The following is a 13065-nucleotide window of genomic DNA, read 5'->3' as shown; positions in this document are numbered from 1 at the left end:
GTCGCAATTTACACACGAGTCATGTACATTGAGTCATGTCGTGTCATATCACATCGAGTGGAGTCTAGCTAACACATGTGTCAAACGATTTGAGTTAAGTCATGTCAAATCAATAAGTCAAGCAACACTAAGCCTTAGGTCAACCCTAAGATGATAAAAGATGAGCAAAGTCCTATAGTCCAAAATATAAATGCAGGTACATTCCAGCGAGCAAGAATATTCCCGGATTTTTTCGAAAAAACCGCGAATATAGATGTAAGAAACTTTTCCAAGATGAGAGAAGTTTGAGAAAAATTATATGGAGATGAAGAGCCTTAATTTGCAAAAGATTTGAGCAGATTTGGTTGTAAGGAAACGACCAAATTGAAAGTTCGGAGCAATATCGCGGCGACAGGCACTTTTGGCTTGCGCTGGTGCAGCGACAGGTCACGTGGCTTCATGATGTGGACATATAGACCTGGCTCAGCAATTTCGGATTCCTTGGTACGCCAGTTAGCCCCTCTAAGCAATTTGACATGATTTAGTGATCAGCTCGATTACAATCACAATGAGTGATCGACCTGACAAAAGATCGTCTCACTTAGCTTAAAGTGCCTAAGTATTGGCTCATCGCAAGCACCAAAGTAATGGTTCACAACGATTTCCTAGGATGGAAGAAGATTTGAAGATTCGAGATGACGAAGCCTTCAACAGGGGGCTTTAAGATTAAAAAGAGTCTATTACTTGGATTTAAGAAGGACGGTTTGAGATGAAGCGACCTTCAATAGCTTTCACTATGATTGGGGAGGTTATTATTAGATTTGAGAAGAACGATTCAAGATGAAGCGGTCTTTGATAGCTTTCGCTAAGATTGTGAAGGTTATCACTTGATTTGAGAAGATAGCACGAGATGAGCAATCTTCGACAACCTTCGCTAAGATTATGGAAGTTGTCATCAAGATTTGAGAAGATAGCACGAGATGGGCGATCTTCGACGACGTTCGCTAAGATTGTGGAAGTTGTCATCAAGATTTGAGAAGATAGCATGAGATGAGCAATCTTCGACAACGCCCGCTAAGATTGTGGAAGTTGTCACCAAGATTTGAGAAGATAGCACAAGATGGGCGATCTTCGACAATGTCCGCTAAGATTGTGGAAGTTGTCACCTAGATTTGAGAAGAGCGGTTCGTGATGAGGCGGTCTTCGACGGCATTCACTAAGATTGTGGAAGTTGTCACCTATATTTAAGAAAAGCGGTTCGTGATGAGGCGGTCTTCGACGACATTCGCTATGATTGGGAAGGTTGTCACCATGATTCAAGGAAAAGCTCGAGATGTAGCAGCAATGATAGACAGCGTTCCCTAGGATGTGGAGAGTTGTCACAAAATTTGAAGATGGCGAAGCAAGGTCACCTTTGACGGTCCCTCAAGGTAAAGAAGAGATTGTCTATAGCGGCGATACACTGCCGTGGCGACGTACGGCCACAACCCTGGAGATGACGACATACAGTTATTTTCGACGATGTTCCCGAAATATTGTGGAGGATTGTCACCAAGAATATTGAAGACGACGACATATGGTTATCTTCAACGATGGCGTTCACGAGGCACTGTGGAGGTTGAGACAAACAACAAATGAAGCAACAGCAAAACAGTTACGCTCAGAGACGTGTGCTCGACGGTGCAAGATACGCGTTTCTTAACTCTTTTATCTGTTTAACTATTGATTGTTTTACAGGTATCGGCATTATAAGAATGATTTGGAATCGCAGAACGTTTTGAATCATTCTCCGTCCCTATCGATACTTTGACTTTCGTTTTTCGAAACATAAGTTTCTTCAAACTCAGTCAAAGTGGGGGCTTCTGTAGACACCCATTTGTGTCTCCCCGAAACCAAACCCAGTGATGAATACCTGTCACGTCAAACCATAATCGAATGAGGTGAAAGTGTGAAAAGTCAAGTGATGCGGTTAGTTTTTATTAAAAATCTCTTTTTTCTGTTTTCGAAAACCCACTCTATTTTATAAAAACGTTCAATTAAGTTTATTTTTGTCCATGATAAGGGTCCAATAATGGTGTAGTTGGATGGGGATTGAAAAGACCTTTCCAACGATATATTATAAGCCCAATTCCGATGAATAATGAGGAAGTTATGGCCAATATACTAAACTGGGCCCAAACCGGATTTTACCTACGACCGAATGATCATGAGGAGGGTCCAAAGGTTTAATCCTATTCCTAAAATAATTAGGATTGATTAGAATCTTCTATAAGTTTCTAAAAAATCTTAATTATCCTTTTTTTGAAAAGATAAGATCATAGAATTTGATTTGAATATAAACTTTCCTTTTTTAAAACTTTCCTAATTCTATTCGGATTTAAAGATGTTCAAAGATAGTCAGATATTATTTTCGTGCCTCATATTTTTTATCCAAATTTTATATGGTTGGATATATCTTGAAATTATCTTTCCGATGATATATTATAATATTAAATCCGAGCTATAACGAAAAAGATATTAAAGATATACGAAACTCTATCCAAAGCTGACACCCTTTCACTATTTCGTCCATATCTTTTTATCTAAAAAAGATTTTAATCTGATTATAATTGCATTTGAAAGTAGACTTCAAGAGCTTTCCAACGACATATTATATGACTTATTTGGACTTCTAGATCAAAAGATATGATAAAAACAAAATCCGCAAAAACTGTCTCTGTCGCCTGGCGACAAGGTCGGTTTGTTAGCGACAGAGTGGAGTTTTATTCCTTATCAAATTCTATGATTTTCCGGACTATTTTCCTATAAATAGGGTCCGAACTTCTGTTTTCATTCATCAACTCTCATCTATTCTCCCAATCAATTCTCTCTATCAACTCTCATCAAGAATTACTTAATTCTTATTTCTCTCTCTCTTTCTAAACTAGCTTTTTACAAAACACAATATTCCGCATTCACAAGACTTAGAGTCTCTTAGCCAAGTTCGAAGTTGCCTTCGCCCTAAACGTGCAAGGTTGATAATTTCTGAGGGTTTGGTCCAAAACTAGTCAAAGTTTTATTTAATTTGATTTCAATTTAATTCTTTAATTATTCTTTATTGATTTTCATCGAAGTTTACTAACTTGTGTATTTTGTTATTAGAAAGAGGTACGAGGCTTCAAAGTATGTAATCTTATTACTCTCTTTCAATGTAGAAAGCATGTTTATTAATGTTTAATTCCTAGTATCATGTTAGGATGTTTTTAATGCTTTCTAGTATCATGTTTAGGTTGCCTCTTATTATTTCTAATATTATGTTATCATGTTAGTACCATGTTAGGTTTGAAGCTTTGATCTTTATTGTTTAGTGACATGCTAGGATTTGTTATCAACCTTGTTAGTATCATGCCTAGGATCTTGCTATTATATTTAAGCTTTATTATTAACATGCTCTTGATAATTATTATTATTATGTTGCTTGATATTTATTTTATATTTTATCGTTATTGCTTGATCACACCTTTTATGATTGTTAAAGGGAATTTGTACTTGAAATCACGCTTAATAAGATAATTATTAATTTGGTTTAGGCTAATGTGATTTTAACTCAAGTGATCGCCAATAATAGTATTATTTGTGCATTAATATTCAACCAACATAGATTAAACATGTTAGGTTTAATATAATGTTTGTATGTTATTCGAAAAGCGCACATGAATACGAGCAGAACAAAGTAGAGGCCTATTTTATAGGGCGGGTCCTTTCTTTTGTAGATTGGATTCGTACCCTTATCCCCGGACCCTGTTTGGTTCAAGACCTTATGGAGTAGTTGATGGTCCTTTTGGATTGTCTTTTGGGTTTACAAGTTCCTAAAACTTGTTGGCGATTCTTTTGCTCTCTTTTTCTTCCCTTTGGAACGCCACCGTACTTTAGTGTATGATCACAGTGGGGTTCAAGTTTGGGGTCATGATGCTTGAAATATTCCCTACAAGTATTATATAAAATTAATGAACATCTTTCAATATATAGGAGAATGAACAAGTATTAAATTTCAAATGAACATATATGTTATTTAACGTAAAGAGAATAATGAACATGTAACAAATTTAAGTGAGCATATATTTATATGAAATGTGAATGCAATAATATTAAAAGGTCATGATTACAAATTACTAGAGCTATATATAAAAAAAAAATATTATTTTGTCTTAAAATTTAGTAATTCTAATTTGAATATTTATCCTTCTAAAAATGAACATGAAATCAAACTAAAATGAACATTTATAATGAATTAAATTACAAACCAATATTCACTAAAGAACATTTTAATTAGAAAAATAATAATATTAATTGATAATCGATGTTTGAATTCCATAAATTAAATTGATAATTTATCTATAACTTCATAATTATTATTTAAATGATATTTCTTCTACTTTTGAGCATGAATTCTATTTGAATTGTACATTTACAATAGTTAAAATTTACTTGCCAAAATTCACCAAATTATAGTTTTAATTAATAAGTAATATTAATTGATAATTGATGCTTCAATTTCATAATGAAACATGATAATGCGTCTTTAAAATTAGTACTCGTAATATAATTTGAACATTAATCCTTCCGGAAATGAACATGAAGTTCATCTAAAATGAACATTTACTATAGATTTAATTTATTAGCCGAAATTCACCGAATACTAGTTTAATTCACAAATACATAATTTTAAATTGAGAATTGATTTTTCATTTCCAGCTATCCAGTATTCTAACATAATAAATTCTTATTTCAAAATGAAAATTTATTATCATAAAAAACATTCAATCTATATAAGCTTGTCTAGTCTCTTAATAATATCTTGAATAGGCATCTACTAGTGGATGAGCAAGACTTTGATATGAACATCAAATTTTTTTTAAAAAGTTGTCATTGTGTTTAGATAAACTTCAATAAATTTGCACATCGAATTACCTCAAAAAAGCATTAGCTAATCTCTGAATGAACATCATATTTATACGATTTAAATTCAAGTTGAAGAATTACGTAAAAATTGTATAGAATGAAGAAAAATATTTTTTAAAAAACCATATGTTATGCTTAAAAATATATATATAAAAAAACTTAATGGAATCCATTTATTAAATAATATAACCGTACCATAACATTTTAGCTTCTCTCCCTCCAAAAGAATTTGACAACAACCCTCCATTTTTTCTCTCCTTTAAGTATTGCGGCTTGAAATGTAAGTATGATTAAAGAGATAATAAATAGCAAAAAACAAACACCAAAATCTAATTAAAATAAACTAAAAAAAACACTAAAAGTAAAAATGAGAAACAAGGGGATGTTCTTTGACAACCGAAGACCTTAACCACCCTCTGTCTATGCTAATTTTCTCTTATATTAAACGTTATTCTTGATTATTGTAGAGAGTTCCAGTTTTCTTTTCTTTTTTTTTTTTAGCAAATTTTGATGACAGAGAAAATAAATAGAGATTTATGATATTAGTAGAGAGAAAGTGACGTGTCTATTTTTCATTTTTTGTTTCTGACTCTAGTTTATATAGTGCATAGTTACTAGGAGTATGGTTTAGTGGGGGTGTGAATATTAATCTAAGCGTGTCGTTTTAGTGGGGGGTGTAGGGAGTAGTAGCTGCTGCAGGGTGTAGCTATGAATAACTATTATCAAAGAGAATTTCCTGAAAATAAAAGGAAGGATTGCTTTTGTTAACATGTTTTCTAGGGGTAAAACGATGTCGTTTCCTTTAATACTACTCTAAATATATATATATATATATATATATATATATATATATATATATATATATATATATATATATATATATATATATATATATATATATATATATATATGTAAACAAAAATACTTCCACCATTATTTTTTTATTGCACCATAAGGGGTTTTACGCTTGCCAATACAATACTTTGGTTATTAATATCTTTAATTATACTTTTGTAAAAAATATAAAAATTGGATATTTGAAAAGTAGATTTTGAGACGACTTTAACTAGATCTCATATGACTATGTTTTTCATAATGGATAAATTACAAAAGATGATCAAAGAAGATTAAGTGAATAGTGTGAAAGTCCTTGGTGCAATGAGGAAAATTTCGTATTTTGCAAATTGCAGCATTTAAAAAAAAATTGCAAATTGCAGCCCAAAAGTTCGTATAAATTGTAAATTGCAGCATAATTCAACTTTTTCATCGGTTTACATGTCGAAAAATCTTTGGTTAAGGTTTTAGGGGTCATTTTAGTTCTTAGGGGACCGAATCGAGCTCAGAATTAGCAATAAAATGACGCAAGTGCCTCGTTTTGCGTAATTAAAATGTATCGATTTGTGAGAAACTGTAAAAATGAGACACTTACGTTATTTTTTTGCTAATTCCAAGCTTAACCGAAATTTTTTTGACATGTAAATCGATGAAAAAGTTGAATTGGGTTGCAATTTTCAATTTATACGAACTTTTAGGCTGCAATTTACAAAATATAAACTTTAAATAGCTGCAATTTGCAAATTTTTCGTGCAATAAAAGAAAAACTGAAGAAATATAAAAAATCTCCTTTCTTAAACCCTATTCCTCCTGTTCACTCTCTCTCCAAAAACTCATTGATCGATTCAACCATGAAATCAAACTAATAATCTCTCTACACTTTCATTTCTTACTCAAATTTCTCACTTGCATTCTTCGTACAATCTCCCATTTCCAAAACTCCAATCAATCTCAAAAATGCTAAGAAAACGACTTCAATCATTCTTTTCCACTTCAATCCGCTCTTTCTCCAACCCCAACATCCCCTCTTTTCCTGCTAAATCCGCAATACCCATCTCAAATTTTCTCTTGAAAAGCTCAAATTCTTCGAATATTTGCTCAAATGGAGCGTTTTGGGGAAATGGGTATTCAACTACGAGGTCATTTAGTAGTTTATTAAGCTTGAATGATCTGAGAGATAACCCAGGTGCAACAAAGCAGAAGAAGAGGAAAGGTCGTGGTATTGGGTCTGGTTTGGGGAAGACTGCTGGGCGTGGTCATAAGGGTCAGAAGGCTCGTGGGACGATGAAGTTTGGGTTCGAAGGAGGTCAAACCCCGTTGCGCCGTCGCCTTCCCAAACGAGGGTTTAAGAACCCCTTTAGCCTCACTTTTCAGGTGATGTGAGTTTCAACCATTTCTTTAAAATTGTGTTCTAATTGGGTTTATTTGGTTATGCTGGATCTGGGTTTTGCTTTCTTTTAAATTATTGTTGAATCTTACTGTATGACTTTTGTTTGGTTTGAGAAATGAGAGGGAATTTTGGAATGTAAAAATTTTAGTTAGAGATTAAGCATTTGCGAGGTTTGAATGATATTCGAGTTCGAATGTGATTGCCGCTTAAGCATGTCAAAATGTTTGTAAGCTGATAAATTGTGATGGCTTGGAAGCTATATATCATATGCCTTTGATTGGAGTGGCAATCTTTGTTTTTATCTATTGCCATTATCATTGCATTCGGTTTTATCATGTGCTCGCAAAGTAGAATGTAGCTAGGACACCTTGTGTGTGCAACTAAAAATGTCAGTGGGTTTCTCTGTTGTGACTCATTAAATTCCAATTTTGAGTAGGACTATCCCAGAGCTGAATGTTCATCCAATTAATTTGAGTTTTTGTTACTGTTTTCATGTGAAAGCCATATATTGGCAAGTAACAATGTAATATGATTTGTATGGCTGAATTGTCATTTTTGTAATTTCTTGGAACCTGTTAATGTTGAAGTTTTCTTTGTCGACTTGCGAATGTTCAGGATAGGGATTGAACCCATTAGAAGTTGGAGGGAGGGGTTCATAATCAAGTAATGGTTTTGTTAAGTCTTTGGTTATAGAATAGAACAATTCAATCAATAGTAAACAAAGGTTTGATAAATGTTTATATTATTATAATAAAAACTAAGGTGGTGCAAATGCTAAATTAGTAGAACTATGATTTTCTATAAAGATGCGATCTTTGTGGAATTGTTTTTACTCTACATCGATTGGCTTTTGGAGAACATTGAAGAACATTTGAGAGTATGATCAAAATAATTGAGTCTATGGAGTTTGGTAGTTTTCATCACTGTTCATATTTTTAGACATTAACAATCTTTTGGAGTACACTTGACCTTGACGCCTAGCCATTTTGAATCTACAAAATATAGATCAATAGTATGAAAACAGGGCAAAAATTGCTGGTAATGGACACCATCACAGTCATTTTCTGTCAGTTAAGTGGTTGTAATGTTGGTATAATCTTTTGAATCGATCATGTAACATGATTACATAGTTTAGCATTGCTAAGTTCATCGATCTTTGCTGAAGATTGATATGAAACACTTCTTATAAATTAGAACTAGCAGTTTGCAATTGCATGGGGATTACGGTTTGTAGGATAATGGAGAAGGACAATAATTGATGTTGATTTTTTCCTGTTTTGTGAATGACACCAATGCTGAGAATGTAGATTTAGTATTGTTCTTGAATATACAGAAAGACATAGCTTTCAAGTGTGTTTCTAGAAGACTACCTTTCTTACTAATTATAGCTATGACTTTTAAATTTTTAAAGATATATATTTTTTTTTAGAAATTATTTATGTGAAACAAACTTTTGAGACAGACATATCTTAGGCACACCATTATTTTCTCAAATGGAGATGTGCCTGAGGGGTGAATTGAGGGGCAACCGGCCAGAGCCCCAAGAGGAAGGGGTCCCAAAACTCAATATCATGTACTTACTTCATATACAAATTATGCTACTTTATAATCAATGCCTACAACAGCTCAGTTGGTTACTTGGATATAGGCCCAAAACTGTAAATTTTGCAAGGGTTTGCATCTTATTGTGGAAAATTTCTTCAGCTATCTTGTTTTATAAAAAATTATTTTTGCTTGAAAACTTTGACGTTTTACTCATATTCCCATATTACTATTATTTGCTTGAACAAATTAATAATTTCGTCTAATATAATTCCAAAATAGATTTAATTTTTTTCCTCTTTTTTTATTTTTATTTTTTATAACTTAAGAACTTTAAATTTCTACTTGAAGGTTATGTTCTCTTTATTTGGGTGTTGCTAAACTCAAATTACTTTTACAACAAAGTATTAAAACTTATTTTTATTGAGTCAGTTCCAACTCACCTAATAGAGTATATTAAATACATAACATTATTGTTTCACCTATGGGTGCCCCTATATAAGTTTTGCCCCGGGCCTATAATATATCAGGAATGGCCCTTGATGTGCTTATGAAGATGAGTTTACTTGAATGCGTAAAAAATAATGAGGAGAGTTTTAGTTCTATTCATTGCCATATGCGGCCGGCCCCAATAAAAGTATCCATGTTTAGCCACTATCTCCAAATTAAACATTTACAAAACGGGACAGCAGACAAGCTGGCTAAAAAAAACAATGAATACACTTGTTGAATTTTTAAAGATTTTTAGTATGTTGTTATAATATCAATTAATGTGTAATTCAAAATAAAAGGGAAATTTCATATTTCTTTTTAATATAATAATACTTATAAGCAAAGTGGGAAAAACAGAGGGACAGAGGAGTGGATTGCAGGCTTGCAGCAGACTAGCAGCTGCTTCCATCCCTTTGTATTATCAACTCACCTGTTGCCATTCCAATTTCTGACCTCTTGCCACATCAGGTGTGATGAAAGTTGATGTAGGGTGGTTTATTTTTGTGGTTGAGATGAGATGCGTATTACTTCTAGTTGCTCTCAAAATTGAGATTGGTGAAGCAAAGACCGTGTATAAGGAGGATAAAAAATTGGGAAATATGGAGAGTTGGTGGTTTGCCTGGCATACTGTGTATCATGTTATGAGAAAGTTGTGAACTGGAATTTGCTTATTCCCATGAAATGTGCCTCTATAGGTTGCTAGATACAACTTGTATAATAATAGAGCAATCATGTTATGAACCAAGTTTAATGTCTTGATGAAATTTGTATATATATGATTATATGGCTTGGTATATCATGTGGATATCACTTATTTGTCTGCTTGATTGTTTAAACCTTGACTATTTTGAATTGCTTAATTTCTATAAGATGGTATTATGGACCTAGAATTCCACATTAACTATATGAAGCTGTAGATTCTTAATGTTAACTTCTTTTAAAATATTTCTGGTGTCTTTGTGGCAGCCAGTAGGGTTGGGCAAGATTGCGAAGCTTATAAATATGGGAAAAATTGATTCATCTGAGTTGATCACAATGAAAACTCTCAAGGTTCGTATGCTCTATTCTTATCCCTACTGTTGATTCTCATTGGCTTTACATTTCAAGCATTTGCTTCCAATAGGAGGCTGGAGCTATTGGGAAGCAGATAGAGGATGGAGTGAGACTGATGGGACGTGGTTCAGAACAAATAATATGGCCGATCCATCTTGAGGTAAATTTCCATCAGATGATATTAACTAAAGAAGGCTGTTTCTGCAGTACTCCTATCTGCCTACCCTTTCTGCATCATTCTTCACCTGTATTGAGAAATTTGCAAGTCCAATTTGTGTCAGCTATATAGATTTACATGTTTATTAAACTATATTGGGAGGACATTCTAATATATAAGACCAAATGTTATCTAATCTAATATACTTATACCAAGGTTATTTCTAAGTGTTAAATCGTGCCACCTAAGCTTTCATTTAAGGAAAAAAAAATGCATAGATAATTTTAATATCATTATTATGATAAAAGATTTTAAATATGGCGTTTCATAGTAGTGATAGTACCCATAATCAGCTACAACTTCTATAATCATTCGATTAATATTGAAAACTGAAAAGTACTCCGTATTTTACAACTAGATCCATTTATAACATTGTAATTTAATGTTACTTTAGGTATTGTTTACTTAAAATCAATACCAAACAATTTTAGATTAATAAGATATTAGAGTTGTGTATTTATATACTATTAATACAACATAGTTTGTGTAATGATAAATTGTTACCAGTGAAATCAAATTAAATATGATTAATAATTAGTTAATTTGACATTAGAGTTTGTTTATTCCTAAAAAACTAACCTAATAGAGTTTTAAGTGGTAATAATCGACTTAGTATTATTCTACATAAACTTAACCAATTTTGAATATAACAATAAATGTAACTCCCTTGAAATTATTTTACCCACATTTTTGTTATTATACTCCCCCAATTACACATCTCTTTTTTCTTGATCATATTTTGCTATTTTTCCCTCCTTATCTGAATAATCACAAAAGTCAATAGTTTGACTGTTAACCACATAACTCAAAGGTTAATGGAATGGTTTCAAATGTGCTTTTGTGAATTCCTGTTATAAGTATCTAACTTTAGTATAGGTAATTTATTTTTATTTTTTTCCAAAATAAAATTCTAGCTGTTACAAAATTGATAATACTCCATCCGTTTGCTCAACTCACTTTTTGATTTGGGGTGTTTTATAAAGTTCGATTTACTTGTATATATATTCATTTTTGGCTAACCCCTTTACCACCTTACTCAGCTTACCCTACACTATTTTTACCTTTCCACTTACTCTTTCTAGTTTACTCGCCTTTCTCTTACATCCACTTATTTTTTTAAAACTTTCCCAGATACAAGAATCTACACTAAGTGAGTCGAACTTTGACCATTTTGATTCAAATATCAAAATGAAAATCAATGTAACCAATATTTGGTGGCATAGTTAGAAATGCTCAAGTAATTTTTAGCTTTTTATACCAGTAGGTTCGTTTAAGAATTACCTTAACATTGGATCAATAATTATAATGATCAGTTTTCACTGTTAGTATAACATATAGGCCGAATTGAAAATATGTTACAAAAAGAGGATGGTATAATTAATTATGCAATTTCACTTTCTTTTCCAAAAGGTCATAATTGTTCATGTAACAACTTGGGGCAATGATCCGGTCCATCAACTAGTTTAAATTTATTTTGTATTTGTCTAAATGTGTATATTTAAGCACTTAAAAATGGTTAGATATGCTAATGTTCTAAGAATATTTCCTAAATTTGCAAGTGTGAAAGCCAATACAGAACAAATGAAAAAAAACGACAGAGAGATTATTCTTGAATATCAACATTTCAAGATAATCTATATAATAATCAGATATTGAGCAATCCCTTTTGGATGTGCCGAAACTAGTAATTCACAATCAAACTAACTCAAGCTTGTTAACACTGTTTAAGATCTCACTCTTAAGTAAACACTTTGGTTGAATATGCTGCTGCAGGTGTCTAGGGTGACAGTAAGAGCAAAAGCTGCTGTGGAGGCTGCTGGAGGATCTGTGAGGAAAGTGCATTACAATAAGTTGGGCTTGAAAGCATTGCTTAAGCCTGAGTGGTTTGCCAAGAAAGGAAGGCTGCTCCCAAAAGCAGCACGGCCTCCACCAAAACTTGCAGATAAAGTTGACAGTATTGGGCGTTTACCTGCCCCAACAAAACCGATACCTTTTGTTGTCGATGAAAACGTGGCAGCTGCTCCCTCGCCTTGCTGAAGACCAAAGTCACAAACAGTATTTCTTTTGGTTCAGTTGAGAACAATTTAGCAATTATAAATCTTTCAAAATATGATTCATGGTCCTGTTTTATTCTCTTCTAGCCATTTTTTTTGTTTTCACAAATGGTTTCTTTTTATGGACCGTTGATACTCTGTTAAATTGGCAGCTGATTTCTCTTATACGAGTCAGAGTATCCCCTACAGAAGAATAAGTCTTTTTGAAGTATAACTAGATAAAGAAGTGGAACGATCTTATTCATGAATCAGATATGGAACAATGTGATGGTCAATTTCTATTTGATTATGATTGTCCTTTAGTAGTTTGACCAACAAGTGTGGCATATAACCCCATTCTTTATAATCATGTGAGCTCAACCAAGGAGCACCAACAAAGGTGATATATGGTCCTTCCTGCAGAGTAGGAATACCACACAGATTAGTTTAAACACCGCCAAATTAAATATCTATCTATCTATAGTAATATATAAAGAGAAAGGGGGTTTGGATAATAAATTTCAATTTTCAAAATTACTCCTCTTAAATTGCATAATTATTTTCTATTAATTTTTATTTTTTTT

At 32.6% G+C, this 13065-nt stretch overlaps 1 protein-coding gene across 1 annotated transcript; it reads left to right on the top strand.

The window, feature by feature from the left end:
* Window positions 1–6583: 6583 nt before the first annotated feature.
* On the top strand, window positions 6584–12788 carry LOC145567587 (uncharacterized). The gene is made up of 4 exons (XM_081626897.1): window positions 6584–7128; window positions 10145–10228; window positions 10302–10391; window positions 12222–12788. Exons 1-4 carry the CDS (start codon window positions 6712–6714, stop codon window positions 12483–12485), a joined length of 855 nt encoding a protein of 284 aa, XP_081483023.1. The 5' UTR covers window positions 6584–6711; the 3' UTR covers window positions 12486–12788.
* The last annotated feature ends 277 nt before the right edge of the window (window positions 12789–13065 follow it).

This window comes from Chenopodium album, chromosome 11, assembly GCF_948465745.1.
Source record: "Chenopodium album chromosome 11, dcCheAlbu1.1, whole genome shotgun sequence".
Classification (NCBI taxonomy): domain Eukaryota; kingdom Viridiplantae; phylum Streptophyta; class Magnoliopsida; order Caryophyllales; family Amaranthaceae; genus Chenopodium; species Chenopodium album.
This window is presented reverse-complemented; position numbering and strand designations above follow the sequence as displayed.

Bases quoted from the DNA above. Each gene is read 5' to 3' on its own strand.
- LOC145567587 (XM_081626897.1), top strand. From the start codon at position 6,712: ATGCTAAGAAAACGACTTCAATCATTCTTTTCCACTTCAATCCGCTCT. The intron at 7,129-10,144 runs GTGATGTGAGTT...TCTTTGTGGCAG, and splicing joins CCTTTAGCCTCACTTTTCAG to CCAGTAGGGTTGGGCAAGAT. The intron at 10,229-10,301 runs GTTCGTATGCTC...TGCTTCCAATAG, and splicing joins TCACAATGAAAACTCTCAAG to GAGGCTGGAGCTATTGGGAA.